General features: G+C 47.7%; 1 protein-coding gene across 1 annotated transcript in view; it reads right to left on the reverse strand.

Moving 5' to 3' along the window:
- Nucleotides 1–407: 407 nt before the first annotated feature.
- Nucleotides 408–13244, reverse strand: part of LOC116501394 (polycomb group RING finger protein 3-like) — a 73776-nt gene continuing 60939 nt past the window's right edge. The window contains exon 9 of the mRNA XM_032206926.1: nucleotides 408–455. Within this exon, the coding sequence (XP_032062817.1) occupies nucleotides 408–455 (48 nt within the window). The remainder of the gene's footprint in view (nucleotides 456–13244) is intronic.

The raw sequence follows: 13244 nt of genomic DNA on the forward strand, positions 1-13244 counted from the left end.
TGTTAAAAGCAACATTTTAAATCATTCCCACGACATTCTAACTTATTTTTGTATGGCTACAAATAGATGAATCAGGCTGAGCTCCATGGAACTGTGAAGTGTTCACTACCTGTAAATTCAGTGCTGGTAGAGTACTGTTGAGTTGTGAATTATTTTATTTTGTACAAAAATATATATATATATATTTGTCCAAAAATCCATGCAGCAAATCACTAGAAATATTCAGAAGGACAGTCTGCTATAAAAGCACTACAGACTTCCAAAATGATTCTGTTGGTTCACATCACATAAGAGTTAAATGCTGCACTAAGGTGTCAAATGATAGTCTCTGCAAAAAAAAAAAACAAACAAACAAAAAAAAAAAAAAAAAAAAAAAAAAAACTGTCCAGAAGGACAATAAAGATCTCTTACAGCAATTCCATTTTGGGTCTGTAATGTAGAAGTAGAGGTGCTTTCTGCAAGACAGAATCATCGGACAGGTTAAGAGGCAAAATTAAAATGAATTAAACTACTTTGTAAATAAAACTTATCTGTTTCATAAATTAAAGCTTAGAGGGACTATCAGTGTAGCTATATTCCAAAATGCAACCAAAATATCCCACCTATCGAGCTTCCCCCAAAGAATCCTTCTATTTTTGTTTGCAATCTGTTCCCAGCAGGGGCCAACTGCAGATCCTTGAGGAAAGGCATAAGAATGGCAAATAAATAACAATAGCCTCCAGAATGCTCCCCAATTACAAACAATTCAGGACTTTCCTAAACCAGATGTGGGGCCTTGTATTAATAATCCTCAGCCAATAATTTTTCTGAGAATTTACCAATTGCTTTTTAAAAGCTATGTAAATGTCTAATACCCACATCATCCTGCAGTACAGAGTTCTATAGTGTAAGTATACACAACATAAAGAACTGTTATAAAAGCCTCTTCCGTACAAATTTGTGTGAATTGGCTCTATAGGTACATATGTATGTGGATGGAGCAATAGTTACCAGAAAAGAGCAGGCCAAAGAAGAAAAACCCATGCTGAGAAGATAATATGTGAAAGTCTCCCAAGGACTGATAAGCTCCTAAAACTAGCAATCCTGTTGAATCCACAAGAACCGATAAACTCAGAACACCAAAGGTCTGCTGAATGTCATAGCCATGAGCACACACTGGCATCAATAATGGGTTGCATACTTGGACCACATTCCAGACAGTGGTGGCTACTATAAGCAGGTGAAAACTAAGAGTATTATATACCATAGAATAATAGAATGGTTTGGATTGGAAAGGACCTTAAAGACCATCAATTTCCAACCCTCCCCCGCCATGGGCAGGGACACCTACCACTAGAAAAGGTTGCTCAAAGTCCCATACAACCTGACATTGAACACCTCCAAGGATGGGGCGGGCATCCACAAGTTCTCTGGGCAACCTGTTCCAGTGCCTCACCACCCTCATAGTAAAGAATTTCTTCCTTATATCTAATCTAAATCTACCATTTTTTAGTTTAAAACTTTTACCCATTCTCCTATCACTACATAACCTGGTAAAAAGTCCCTCATCTTTTCTGTAGGCCTTCTTTAAGTGCTGAAAGGCTGCTATAAGGTCTTCCTTGAGCCTTCTCTTCTCTAGGCTATAACCCAACTCTCTCAACCTACTTTCTGAGGGTGTACTCAATCCCATTGTCCATTTCACCAACAAAAATGCTAAATAATACCAGTCCCAAAAAAGACCACTAAGGGACAACACTAGTCACTGGTCTCTACCTGGACAATGAGCCGCTGACTTCAACTCTGTATGTGAACATACAGCCTACTCACTGGCGAGGCAGCATGAGAAGCACTATGTAAGCACTGCTTAGCAAAAACTAAAATATCAGTGTGTTATCAGCACTACTGTCATTACAAATCCATAACATAGCACCATACCAGCCACTATAAAGAAAATTAACTTTATCCCTGTGGGAGTATTGCCATGGGAGTCGACAAGCCCCATGACTGGTGATAAGTTGGACTCCTGATGATGAAGCCATGAGGAATGTAAACAAGTAAGAAGGAACAAAGAAGGGTGATTCAGGAGACACCTTGCTGTCTCAAACTGCTTATTCTCAAACATTAAGATATGGAAGTTGCTAAATATTTGCTTTTGCCGAGCAAATATTTAACCAATGAATAGTTAGTGGAAAAGTACTACTGGTAGAGCTAATGATATAAGAAGGGAGCCTGTCCTCAATAAAGTAGTTGAAGTTATTGATCCTAAAAGAAATGATGGTGTCCTTGTGGTCATTACGCCACATGTTCCAACCAAAGACCAGATCAATATCTATTCCTTATTCTATACCATTTACATCATGATCACGTCTCACACTTTCCTATATGTGATAAATTAGTAGGGGTTTGTTCATTGTCCTTGAGAATTTAAAGAATCTACTGAGGAGATAAGGTTTCACAACTCACGGCATTGTAACATGGGGACAAATGGGGAAGGGGGGTTGGGTAAACATCCTTGTTAAAACAAAGATTTTGTAAGATACCACCCACCCACCGCAAGACATCCTGTTTTGCCCCCACCTGAACACAAGCACAACGCATTATCACCGGAGGAAGAATAACGACCCCTAACAACAGACTGCACAGTCTCAGGACAGGTCTCGACAAGTCGACAAGTCTCGACAAGCCGGAACTTGAATGCTATAAAACAGCGACACTGGAAAGGGAAGTTGCGTGCTGTGGCGAAGCAGAGACTCCCCAGCCGCCCAGCGCTGTTTTGCTTGTGTCTGCTTACTTGATTAATAAAATAATTTCAATAGACCAGTAAATTGTGTGGTCTAATTTATAACACTATACATCTTCATTAATCACTACCACCCTTCCCGTTCTTTGATATATACACACAGATACCATTCTCTTAGGCTATGGACCATCCCTCTAAAATGTCTGTTGAGTTCATTTAGTCCACGACTTTGGGCCCCATCTGTCATAATGCTCCATCAGGGCAGGAGGGATGGTGTACGGTGTTCAATTGCTTCAAGTTGAAGGCAGCTCAATTTGCATCACCACAACCAATTCCTTATCCACCGAGTGGTTTGTCCATCAAATCCATGTCTCTCCAATTTTAAGACAAGGATATAGTGCAGAACAGCGTCAAATGCTTTGCACGAGTCCAGGTAGACGATGTCAGTTGCTCTTCCCCTATCCACCAATGCTATAACCCTGTTGTAGAAGGCCACCAAATTTGTCAGGCATGATTTGCCCTTAGCGAAGCCATGCTGGCTGCCACCAATCATGCCCTTATTTTCATAGTTTGCAGGAGGGTCTGTTCCATGATCTTGCTGGACACAGAGGTGAGACTGACCAACCTGTAGTTCCCTGGGTGTTCCTTTTTTCCCTTTTTAAAAATAGGGGTTATGTTTCCCCTTTTCCAGTCACTGGGAACTTCACCAGACTTCCACGACTTCACAAATATAATGGATAGTAACTTAGCAACTTCATCTGCCAGTTCCCTCAGAACCGTTGGATACATCTCACCTGGTAAAATGGACTTGTGCTCCTTCAGTTTCCTTAGATGGTCTCAAACCTGATCCTCTGCTACACTGGGCAGTTCATCATTCTTCTAGTCCCTGTCTTTGCCTTCTGGGACTTGGACTATGTGGCTGGAGCTCTCATCAGTGAAGAGTGAGGCAAAAAAGTCATTGAGTACCTCAGCCTTCTCTATATCCTGAGTACCCAGGTCTCCAATTTCCTTCTGGAGAGGGCCCACAATTTTCATAGTTTTCTTTTTATCACTGACATAATTATAGAAGCCTTTCTTGTTGCCCTTGATGTCCCTGGACAAGTTTAATTGTAAAAGGCCTTTAGTATTCCTAACTTGATCCCTTGCTGCTCAGACAATGTCTCTGTATTCCTCTGAGGCTGCCTGTACTTGCTTCTAACCTCTGTAGGCCTCCTTTCTGTGTCTGAGGTTCTCCAGAATCTCCTTGTGCATCCATACAGGCTGCCTGGTATTTTTGCCTGATTTCCATTTTGTTGGGATTCATCTCTCCTGAGCTTGGAGGAGGTGATCCTTGAATATTAGCCGCCTTTTGTGGGTCTCTCTTCCTTCCAGGGCTTTATCCCACATGACTCTACTAAGCAGATCCCTGATGAGGCCAAAGTCTGTCCCCCCAATGTCCAGGGTGCTGAGCTTGCTGTGCACCCTCCTTGCTGCCCTAAGGGTCTTGAACTCCACCGTTTCATGGTCACTGCAGCCAAAGCTGCCCTTGAGGTTCACATTCCCCACAAGCCCCTCCTTGCTGGTGAGAATGAGGTCCAGCAGAGCATGTCTCCTCGTTGGCTCCTCTATCACTTGGAGAAGGAGGTTATCATCAATGCATTCCAGGAACCTCCTGGATTGCCTGTGTCCTTCTGTGTTGTCCCTCGAACAGATATCGTGGTGGTGAAGTCTCCCATGAGGACCAGGGCTTGTGAGTGTGAGACTGCGCCTATCTGTCTGTTTGGGGCATCATCTGCTCCATCTTCCTGGTTGAGTGGCCTGTAGCACACTCTAACTATAATGTCCCTTGTTCCTGCCCTCCCTTTAATCCTGACCCATAAGCTCTCAGTCAGCTCCTCTCCTCATCCATTCCCAGGCAGAGCTCTATGCACTGGTCATTGGCATAGAGGGTGACACCCCTTCCTCATCTCCCCTGCCTGTCTTTCCCAAAGAACCTGTATCCTTCCATTCCAACACTCCAGTCATAGAAGCCACTACATCTCCGTGATGCCAATAGGATCATAGCCCTGCAGGCACGCATACATCTCTAACTCCTCTTGTTTATTCCCCATGCTACGTGCATTAACGTAGAGACATTTGACTTGGGCCTCTGATGAAGCTAACTTACTGGCTGGAGTGGCTGGACTTCCTTTGTGCTGCTCTTCAGGTGTTTTCCTGCTGACCTGTGATACTTTTCCAGGCTTTGGGCATATATTACTGGCACTGGCATCAAACTGGTAGGAGCTGGATGGATTGAGGTTCCCCTACAACAGCAACTTTAGTTTAAAGCCCTCTTCACTAGCTTGGCAAGCCTATGACCGAAGATGCTCTTCCCCTTCTCTGACAGATGGATGCCATCTGCCCCAAGTAGACCAGGTTTCTCAAAGCAAGTCCCATGGTCTAACTAGCTAAACCCTTGGTTGTCACACCAGTCCTGCAAACATCTGTTAATTTTCCAGCTTTGACTTTGGCAGAGGAGCTGGCCAAGCCACTGTCCATCACTTATCAACAGTCCTGGCTATCGGGGGAGGTCCCAATCGACTGGCGGCTAGCAAACGTGACGCCCATCTACAAGAAGGGCCGGAGGGCTGACCCAGGAAACTACAGGCCTGTCAGTTTGACCTCAGTGCCAGGAAAGCTCATGGAGCAGATCCTCCTGAGAGTCATCATGCAGCACTTGAAGGGGAAGCAGGCGATCAGGCCCAGTCAGCATGGCTTTATGAAAGGCAGGTCATGCCTGACGAACCTGATCTCCTTCTATGACAGAGTGACGCGCTGGGTGGATGAGGGAAAGGCTGTGGATGTGGTCTACCTTGACTTCAGCAAGGCTTTTGACACCGTCTCCCACAGCATTCTCCTCAAGAAACTGGCTGCTCTTGGCTTGGACTGGCGCACGCTTCGTTGGGTTAGAAACTGGCTGGATAGCCGGGCCCAAAGAGTCGTGGTGAATGGAGCCAAGTCCAGTTGGAGGCCAGTCACTAGTGGCGTCCCCCAGGGCTCGGTGCTGGGGCCGGTCCTCTTTAATATCTTCATCGATGATCTGGACGAGGGCATCGAGTGCACCCTCAGTAAGTTCGCAGATGACACCAAGTTAGGTGCGTGTGTCGATCTGCTTGAGGGTAGGAAAGCTCTGCAGGAGGATCTGGATAGGCTGCACCGATGGGCTGAGGTCAACTGCATGAAGTTTAACAAGGCCAAGTGCTGGGTCCTGCACCTGGGGCGCAATAACCCCAAGCAGAGCTACAGGCTGGGAGAGGAATGGTTGGAAAGCTGCCAGGCAGAGAAGGACCTGGGAGTGATGGTGGACAGTCGGCTGAATATGAGCCAGCAGTGTGCTCAGGTGGCCAAGAAGGCCAACGGCATCCTGGCTTGTATTAGGAACAGCGTGACCAGCAGGGCTAGGGAGGTGATCGTCCCCCTGTACTCAGCTCTGGTGAGGCCGCACCTCGAGTACTGTGTTCAGTTTTGGGCCCCTCGCTACAAGAAGGACATCGAGGTGCTTGAGCGGGTGCAGAGAAGGGCGACGAAGCTGGTGAGGGGCCTGGAGAACAAGTCCTACGAGGAGCGGCTGAGGGAGCTGGGCTTGTTCAGCCTGGAGAAGAGGAGGCTCAGGGGCGACCTTATCGCTCTTTTTAGGTACCTCAAGGGAGGCTGTAGCGAGGTGGGGGTTGGCCTGTTCTCCCACGTGCCTGGTGACAGGACGAGGGGGAATGGGTTTAAGTTGAGCCAGGGGAGTTTTAGGCTAGATGTTAGGAAGAACTTCTTCACTGAAAGGGTTGTGAGGCATTGGAACAGGCTGCCCAGGGAAGTGGTGGAGTCACCATCCTTGGAAGTCTTCAAAAGACGTTTAGATGTAGATCTTAGGGATATGGTTTAGTGGAGGGCTGTTAGCGTTAGGTTGGAGGTTGGACTCGATGACCTTGAGGTCTCTTCCAACCTAGAAAATTCTGTGATTCTGTGATTCTGTGACTGGCCCTTTCAATCTTCTCCCCTTTGACCAGCAGGACTAATGATAAAACTACCTGCACTCCTGAGTCCTTTACTACTGCTCCCAGGGCTCTGTAATCCCTCTTGACACTCCTCAGGCTGCTCCTGGCTGCATCATTGGTGCCCTTGTGAAACAACAGCAGCGGATAATTGTCCTTAGGCCGTACAAGGCTTGGCAGTCTCTTGGTAACATCCCGGATACGAGCCCCTGGTAAGCAGCAGACTTACTTCAAGAGCAGATCGGGTCAACAGATGGGTGCCTCTGTACCTCTCAGAAGAGAATCTCCTACTAGAATCATAATCATAGAATCATTAGGGTTGGAAAAGACCTCCAAGATCATCTGGTCCAACCATACCCCTACCACCAGTATCACCCACTAAACCATGTCCCTAAGCACCACATCCAACCTTTCCTTAAATACCCCCAGGGACGATGTAGTGGGTTTATGTGGCAAGGTTTTGGTAGTGGGGGGGGCAGAGGGGTGGCTTTTGTGACAAAAATCTAGAAGCTGCCCCATGTTAGGTAAGGGCCCCGCTGCTGACCAGAGCTGAGCCAATAAGTGGTGTTGTTAGCGCCTCATATTTAAGACAGGAAAACAAATAAACAAACAAACAAACAACTGCTGGGGAACAGCAGCAGAGAGAGGAGTGAGAAACAGTTTTGTAGGCACCAAGGTCAGTGAAAGAGGGGGAGGGCAGGAGCGGCGCTCCAGGCAGAAGTCCCCTGTGGCCTGTGGTGAGGACCATGGTGTAGCAGGTTATCCCCCTGCAGCTCATGGAGTACCACAGTGCAGCAGGGTTCCACACTTCAGCCTGTGGAGGAGACCACGGAGAAGCAGATGGACCTGCACTGAAGGAGGCTGCGGCCTGTGTAGGACCCCTGCCGGAGCAGATTCTAGGCCGGACCTGTAGCCCATGGAGAGGAGCCCACACAAGAGCAGGTGACCTGGCAGGAGCCGTTGTCCATGGGGGACCCAGGTTGGAGCAATGTGCTCCTGAGGGATGGACCCCGTGGTACGGACCCATATCTGGAGCAGTTCTGGAAGAGCTGCTGCCTGTGTGAAGCCCACGCAGGATCAGTTTGGATCAGACCTCCCTGGTCCTGCTGGCTACACTATTCCTGATACAAGCCAGGATGCCAGTGGCCTTCTTGGCCGCCTGGGCATACTGCCAGCTCATGTTCAGGCGAGCATCAGCCAACACCTCTAGATCCCTTTCCTCTGCACAGCTTTCCAGCCACTCTGCCCCAAGCCTGTAGCGCTGCATGGGGTTGTTGTGGCCAAAGTGCAGGACCTGGCACTTGGCCATGTTGAACCTCATCCCATTTTTAATCTCTGCCTATTTATCCAACCTGTTCAGGTCCCTTTGCAGGGCCCTTCCAACCCTCCAGCAGGTCGACCCTTCCCCCCAGCTTGGTGTCGTCTGCAAACTTACTGAGGGCACACTCTATTCCCTCATCCAAATCAGTAAAGATATTAAAAAGGGTGGGCCCCAACAAGGCCCACTAAGGGCTTGTTGAAGCACCAGATATGAGAGACTGAATGTTGGGATCACTCAGGCTGGAGGAAAAAGCTGTATGGGATCTCATCAATGTATATATACTCCTGATTAGGAATGAATGGGGGAAGCAGGGAGTAAAGAAGATGGAGCTAGACTCTCAGAGGTATCTAGTGACATGACAAACAGCAGCATACAGAAGTTGAGATACAGCATATTCCATTTAAACATAAGAGTAAACTTCTTTGCTATGAGAATGGTCAAATAACGAAACAGCTTCCCTAGAAGTGTTGTGGAGTCTCTATCCTTGAAGATATTCAAAATCCAACTAGATGTGGCCCTGGAGAACCTGCTGTAGTTGAGCCTACTCTGAGCAGTGCATGGCAAGGTGGATGTCGTGGTTTAACCCGGCTGGCAGCTAAACACCACGCAGCCGTTCGCTCACCCTCCCCCCTCCCTCTCTGGGACGGGGGAGAGAAATGGAAAGTGAAGCCCGTGAGTTGAGATAAAGACAGTTTAATAAGACAGGAAAATAATAATAATAATAATAATAATGATGATACAATGGTGATAATACGAAAGTAATAATAGTATGTACAAACAAGTGATGCACAATGCAATTGCTCACCACCCGCTGACCGATGCCCAGCCTAACCCCGAGCAGTCCGGCCCCCTCCCCCCGGCTAGCCACCCCTATATATTGTTTAGCATGACGTCAGATGGTATGGAATACCCCTTTGGCTAGTTTGGGTCACCTGTCCTGGGTCTGTCCCCTCCCAGCTCTTACTGCACCCCCCAGCCTGCCCGTTGGCAGGACAGAGCAAAGGCTGAGATGTCCTTGGCTTAGTATAAGCACTGCTCTGCAACAATTAAAGCATCGGGGTGTTATCAGCACTCTTCTCATTCTAAGCCAAAACACAGCATTCCACCAGCTACTAGGAAGAAAATTAATTCTGTGCTAACTGAAACCAGGACATCTATCCACCCCTTATTCCATACCATTTATGTCATGCTCAGGTTACACTCTTTTCCATACATTCTAATTAGTCACCTATAGTAATCATGGTAGTGATAATATACAGTATAATATACTATTTAACATGGTGCAATTCAGTTCATGGGCTATTCTCACCCAGTATTAAATCTCCTTGAGGTACACACCGGACCTCTCCGTTCTTTTGCATTACCCACCAAGTATATCCAGGTCCCTGAGCGAAAACAATTCCACGAATAGGTTTGCCTTTTCCTGAGGCAGGAGTAGCCCAGACTGTTTTACCCAGCATATTTTTTACATGCACTACAGGAACTTTATCCCCATCTACAGTACGTAACAGGTTTGATTGGGCAGGTCCAGCTCGGTTGGTAGATCCCCTAGTATTGACTAACCAGGTGGCCTTTGCCAAATGCGTATCCCAGTTTTTGAACGTCCCAGCGCCCATTGCTTTCAAGGTAGTCTTTAACAGGCCATTGTATCGTTCAACTTTCCCGGAGGCTGGTGCATGATAGGGGATGTGATACACCCATTCAATACCATGTTCTTTGGCCCAAGTGTCTATAAGGTTGTTTCGGAAGTGAGTCCCATTGTCTGATTCTATTCTTTCTGGGGTGCCATGTCGCCATAGGACTTGCTTTTCAAGGCCCAGGATGGTGTTCCGGGCGGTAGCATGAGGCACAGGATATGTTTCCAGCCATCCGGTGGTTGCTTCCACCATTGTAAGTACGTGGCGCTTGCCATTGCGAGTTTGAGGGAGTGTGATGTAATCAATCTGCCAGGCCTCTCCATATTTATATTTCAGCCATCGTCCTCCATACCAAAGAGGCTTTGACCGTTTGGCTTGCTTGATTGCAGCACATGTTTCACAGTCATGAATAACCTGTGCTATAGCGTCCATGGTCAAGTCCACCCCTCGATCACGAGCCCATCTGTATGTTGCATCTCTACCTTGATGGCCTGAGGTGTCATGGGCCCATCGGGCTATAAATAATTCACCTTTATGCTGCCAATCCAGGTCCACCTGAGCTACTTCAATCTTAGCAGCCTGATCCACCTGCTGGTTGTTTTGATGTTCTTCAGTAGCCCGATTCTTGGGCACATGAGCATCTACGTGGCGTACTTTCACAGCCAGGTTCTCTACCCGAGCAGCAATATCTTGCCACAATGCAGCAGCCCAGATAGGTTTGCCCCTACGCTGCCAGTTGTTTTGCTTCCATTGCTGTAACCATCCCCACAGGGCATTTGCTACCATCCATGAATCGGTGTAGAGATAGAGAACTGGCCATTTTTCTCGTTCAGCAATGTCTAAAGCCAGCTGAATGGCTTTCACTTCTGCAAACTGACTCGATTCACCTTCTCCCTCAGCAGCTTCTGCAACTCGTCGCGTAGGACTCCATACAGCAGCCTTCCATCTCCGATGCTTCCCCACAATACGACAGGACCCATCAGTGAACAGGGCATATTTCTTTTCATTCTCTGGCAACTGGTTGTACAGTGGGGCTTCTTCAGCACGACCCACCTCCTCCTCTGATGATATCCCAAAGTATTTGCCTTCTGGCCAGTCCATGATCACTTCCAATATTCCTGGGCGACTGGGGTTTCCTATTCGAGCCCGCTGAGTAATCAGTGCAACCCACTTGCTCCATGTAGCATCAGTTGCATGATGCGTAGAGGGGACCCTTCCCTTGAACATCCAGCCTAGTACCGGTAATCGGGGTGCTAGGAGGAGCTGCGCTTCAGTACCGACCACCTCCGAAGCAGATCGAACTCCTTCATATGCTGCCAATATCTCCTTTTCAGTTGGAGTATAGCGGGCCTCAGATCCTCTGTATCCCCGACTCCAAAACCCCAGAGGCCGACCTCGAGTTTCCCCAGGTTCTTTCTGCCAGAGGCTCCAGGTGGGGCCGTTCTCCCCGGCTGCAGTGTAGAGCACATTCTTTACATCTGGTCCTGTTCGAACTGGCCCAAGGGCTACTGCATGGACTATTTCCTGCTTGATTTGTTCAAAGGCTTGTCGTTGTTCAGGGCCCCATTCAAACTCATTCTTCTTACGAGTTACTTGGTAGAGTGGGTTTACAATCAGACTGTAATTTGGGATGTGCATTCTCCAAAACCCCACAACACCTAGGAAAGTCTGTGTTTCTTTTTTGTTAGTTGGTGGAGACATAGCTGTTATTTTGTTGATCACATCCATTGGGATTTGACGACGTCCATCTTGCCATTTTATTCCTAAAAACTGGATCTCCCGTGCAGGTCCTTTGACTTTATTTTGTTTTATGGCAAAACCGGCTTTCAGAAGGATTTGGACTATTTTCTTCCCTTTCTCGAAAACTTCCTCTGCTGTGTCACCCCACACAATAATGTCATCGATGTACTGCAGGTGTTCAGGAGCTTCCCCATGCTCTAGTGCAGACTGGATCAGCCCATGGCAAATGGTAGGGCTGTGTTTCCACCCCTGGGGCAGCCTATTCCAGGTATATTGGACTCCCCTCCAAGTGAAGGCAAATTGTGGCCTGCACTCTGCTGCTAGAGGGATGGAGAAAAATGCATTAGCGATATCAATTGTGGCGTACCACTTGGCTGCCTTCGATTCAAGTTCATACTGAAGTTCCAGCATGTCCGGCACTGCAGCACTCAGTGGTGGCGTGACTTCGTTCAGGCTGCGATAGTCCACTGTTAGTCTCCACTCGCCATTAGACTTTCGCACTGGCCATATGGGACTATTGAAAGGTGAATGAGTCTTGCTGATCACTCCTTGGCTCTCCAATTGACGAATTAGCTTATGGATGGGAATCAGGGAGTCTCGGTTGGTGCGATATTGCCGCCGGTGCACAGTTGTGGTAGCAATTGGCACTTGCTGTTCTTCGACCCTCAGCAACCCCACAACAGAAGGGTCCTCTGAGAGACCAGGCAAGGTAGATAATTGTTTAATGCCCTCTGTCTCTAAGGCAGCAATACCAAAAGCCCATCGGAACCCTTTTGGGTCCTTGCAGTATCCTCTTCTAAGATAGTCTATGCCAAGGATACATGGAGCATCCGGACCAGTCACAATGCGGTGCTTTTCCCACTCATTCCCAGTCAGACTCACTTCAGCCTCCAATACAGTCAACTGCTGAGATCCCCCTGTCACTCCACAAATATAGATGGGCTCTGGTCCTTTATAGCTCGATGGCATTATAGTACATTGTGCACCGGTGTCTACTAAAGCCTTATACTTCTGTGCGCGTGATGTGCCAGGCCATCGAATCCACACAGTCCAATAAACTCGATTGTCCCTTTCCTCCCCCTGGCTGGAGGCAGGGCCCCCCTAATCCTGGTCAGAATCTTCCTCGTTTCTGTGTTTGAAGGACTGTCTGCTGGAAGTTGGAGCAGCAAACTTTTCGGAGAATCCCTTTTTCCTGATTGTTTTCTTTTGCAACTCACGTACCCGTGCCTCTAGGGTCGCGGTAGATTTTCCATCCCACTTTCTCATGTCCTCTCCATGGTCTCGTAAGTAAAACCACAGGGTGGCACGGGGTGAGTACCCACCATATCGTCTTCCTTGTGTGGGTGAACGCCTACCCCTGACAGCTGAGACACTGCTTTGTACAGGTGCGAAGGAGAATAATCTCTCTTCAAGTTGGTGAACCTTTTCAGAAAGTTTCTCCCAAGTGTTCTCCTTTGGTCGGTGGGCACTGGTTGGTTCAGGTGGGGAGGACAATAGATTCTCTTCAAGTTGGTGAACCTTTTCAGAAAGTTTCTCCACAGCTGAGACGCAGGCCTGTAAGGAAGAGGAGAGACTTTCTTCGTACTGCCGGAGTTGTTTCGCCGCTTCACCCACTGTGGGTTCCTCATCCTCTTTCCAGGCCATTATTGCCAATGAGCTGGCATATGATGATGGTGCACTCCGTACAAACTTCCGCCACATGGGTCGTGTACACTTGACTTCATCTGGATCTGTGGATGTTTGTTTGAGGTCTGGATCCTCATAAATCACTTCCCGTACGGCTAATTCCCTCAGGTACTGGATTCCCTTCTCCATAGTGGTCC

Source organism: Aythya fuligula, chromosome W (genome assembly GCF_009819795.1).
Source record: "Aythya fuligula isolate bAytFul2 chromosome W, bAytFul2.pri, whole genome shotgun sequence".
Lineage (NCBI taxonomy): Eukaryota > Metazoa > Chordata > Aves > Anseriformes > Anatidae > Aythya > Aythya fuligula.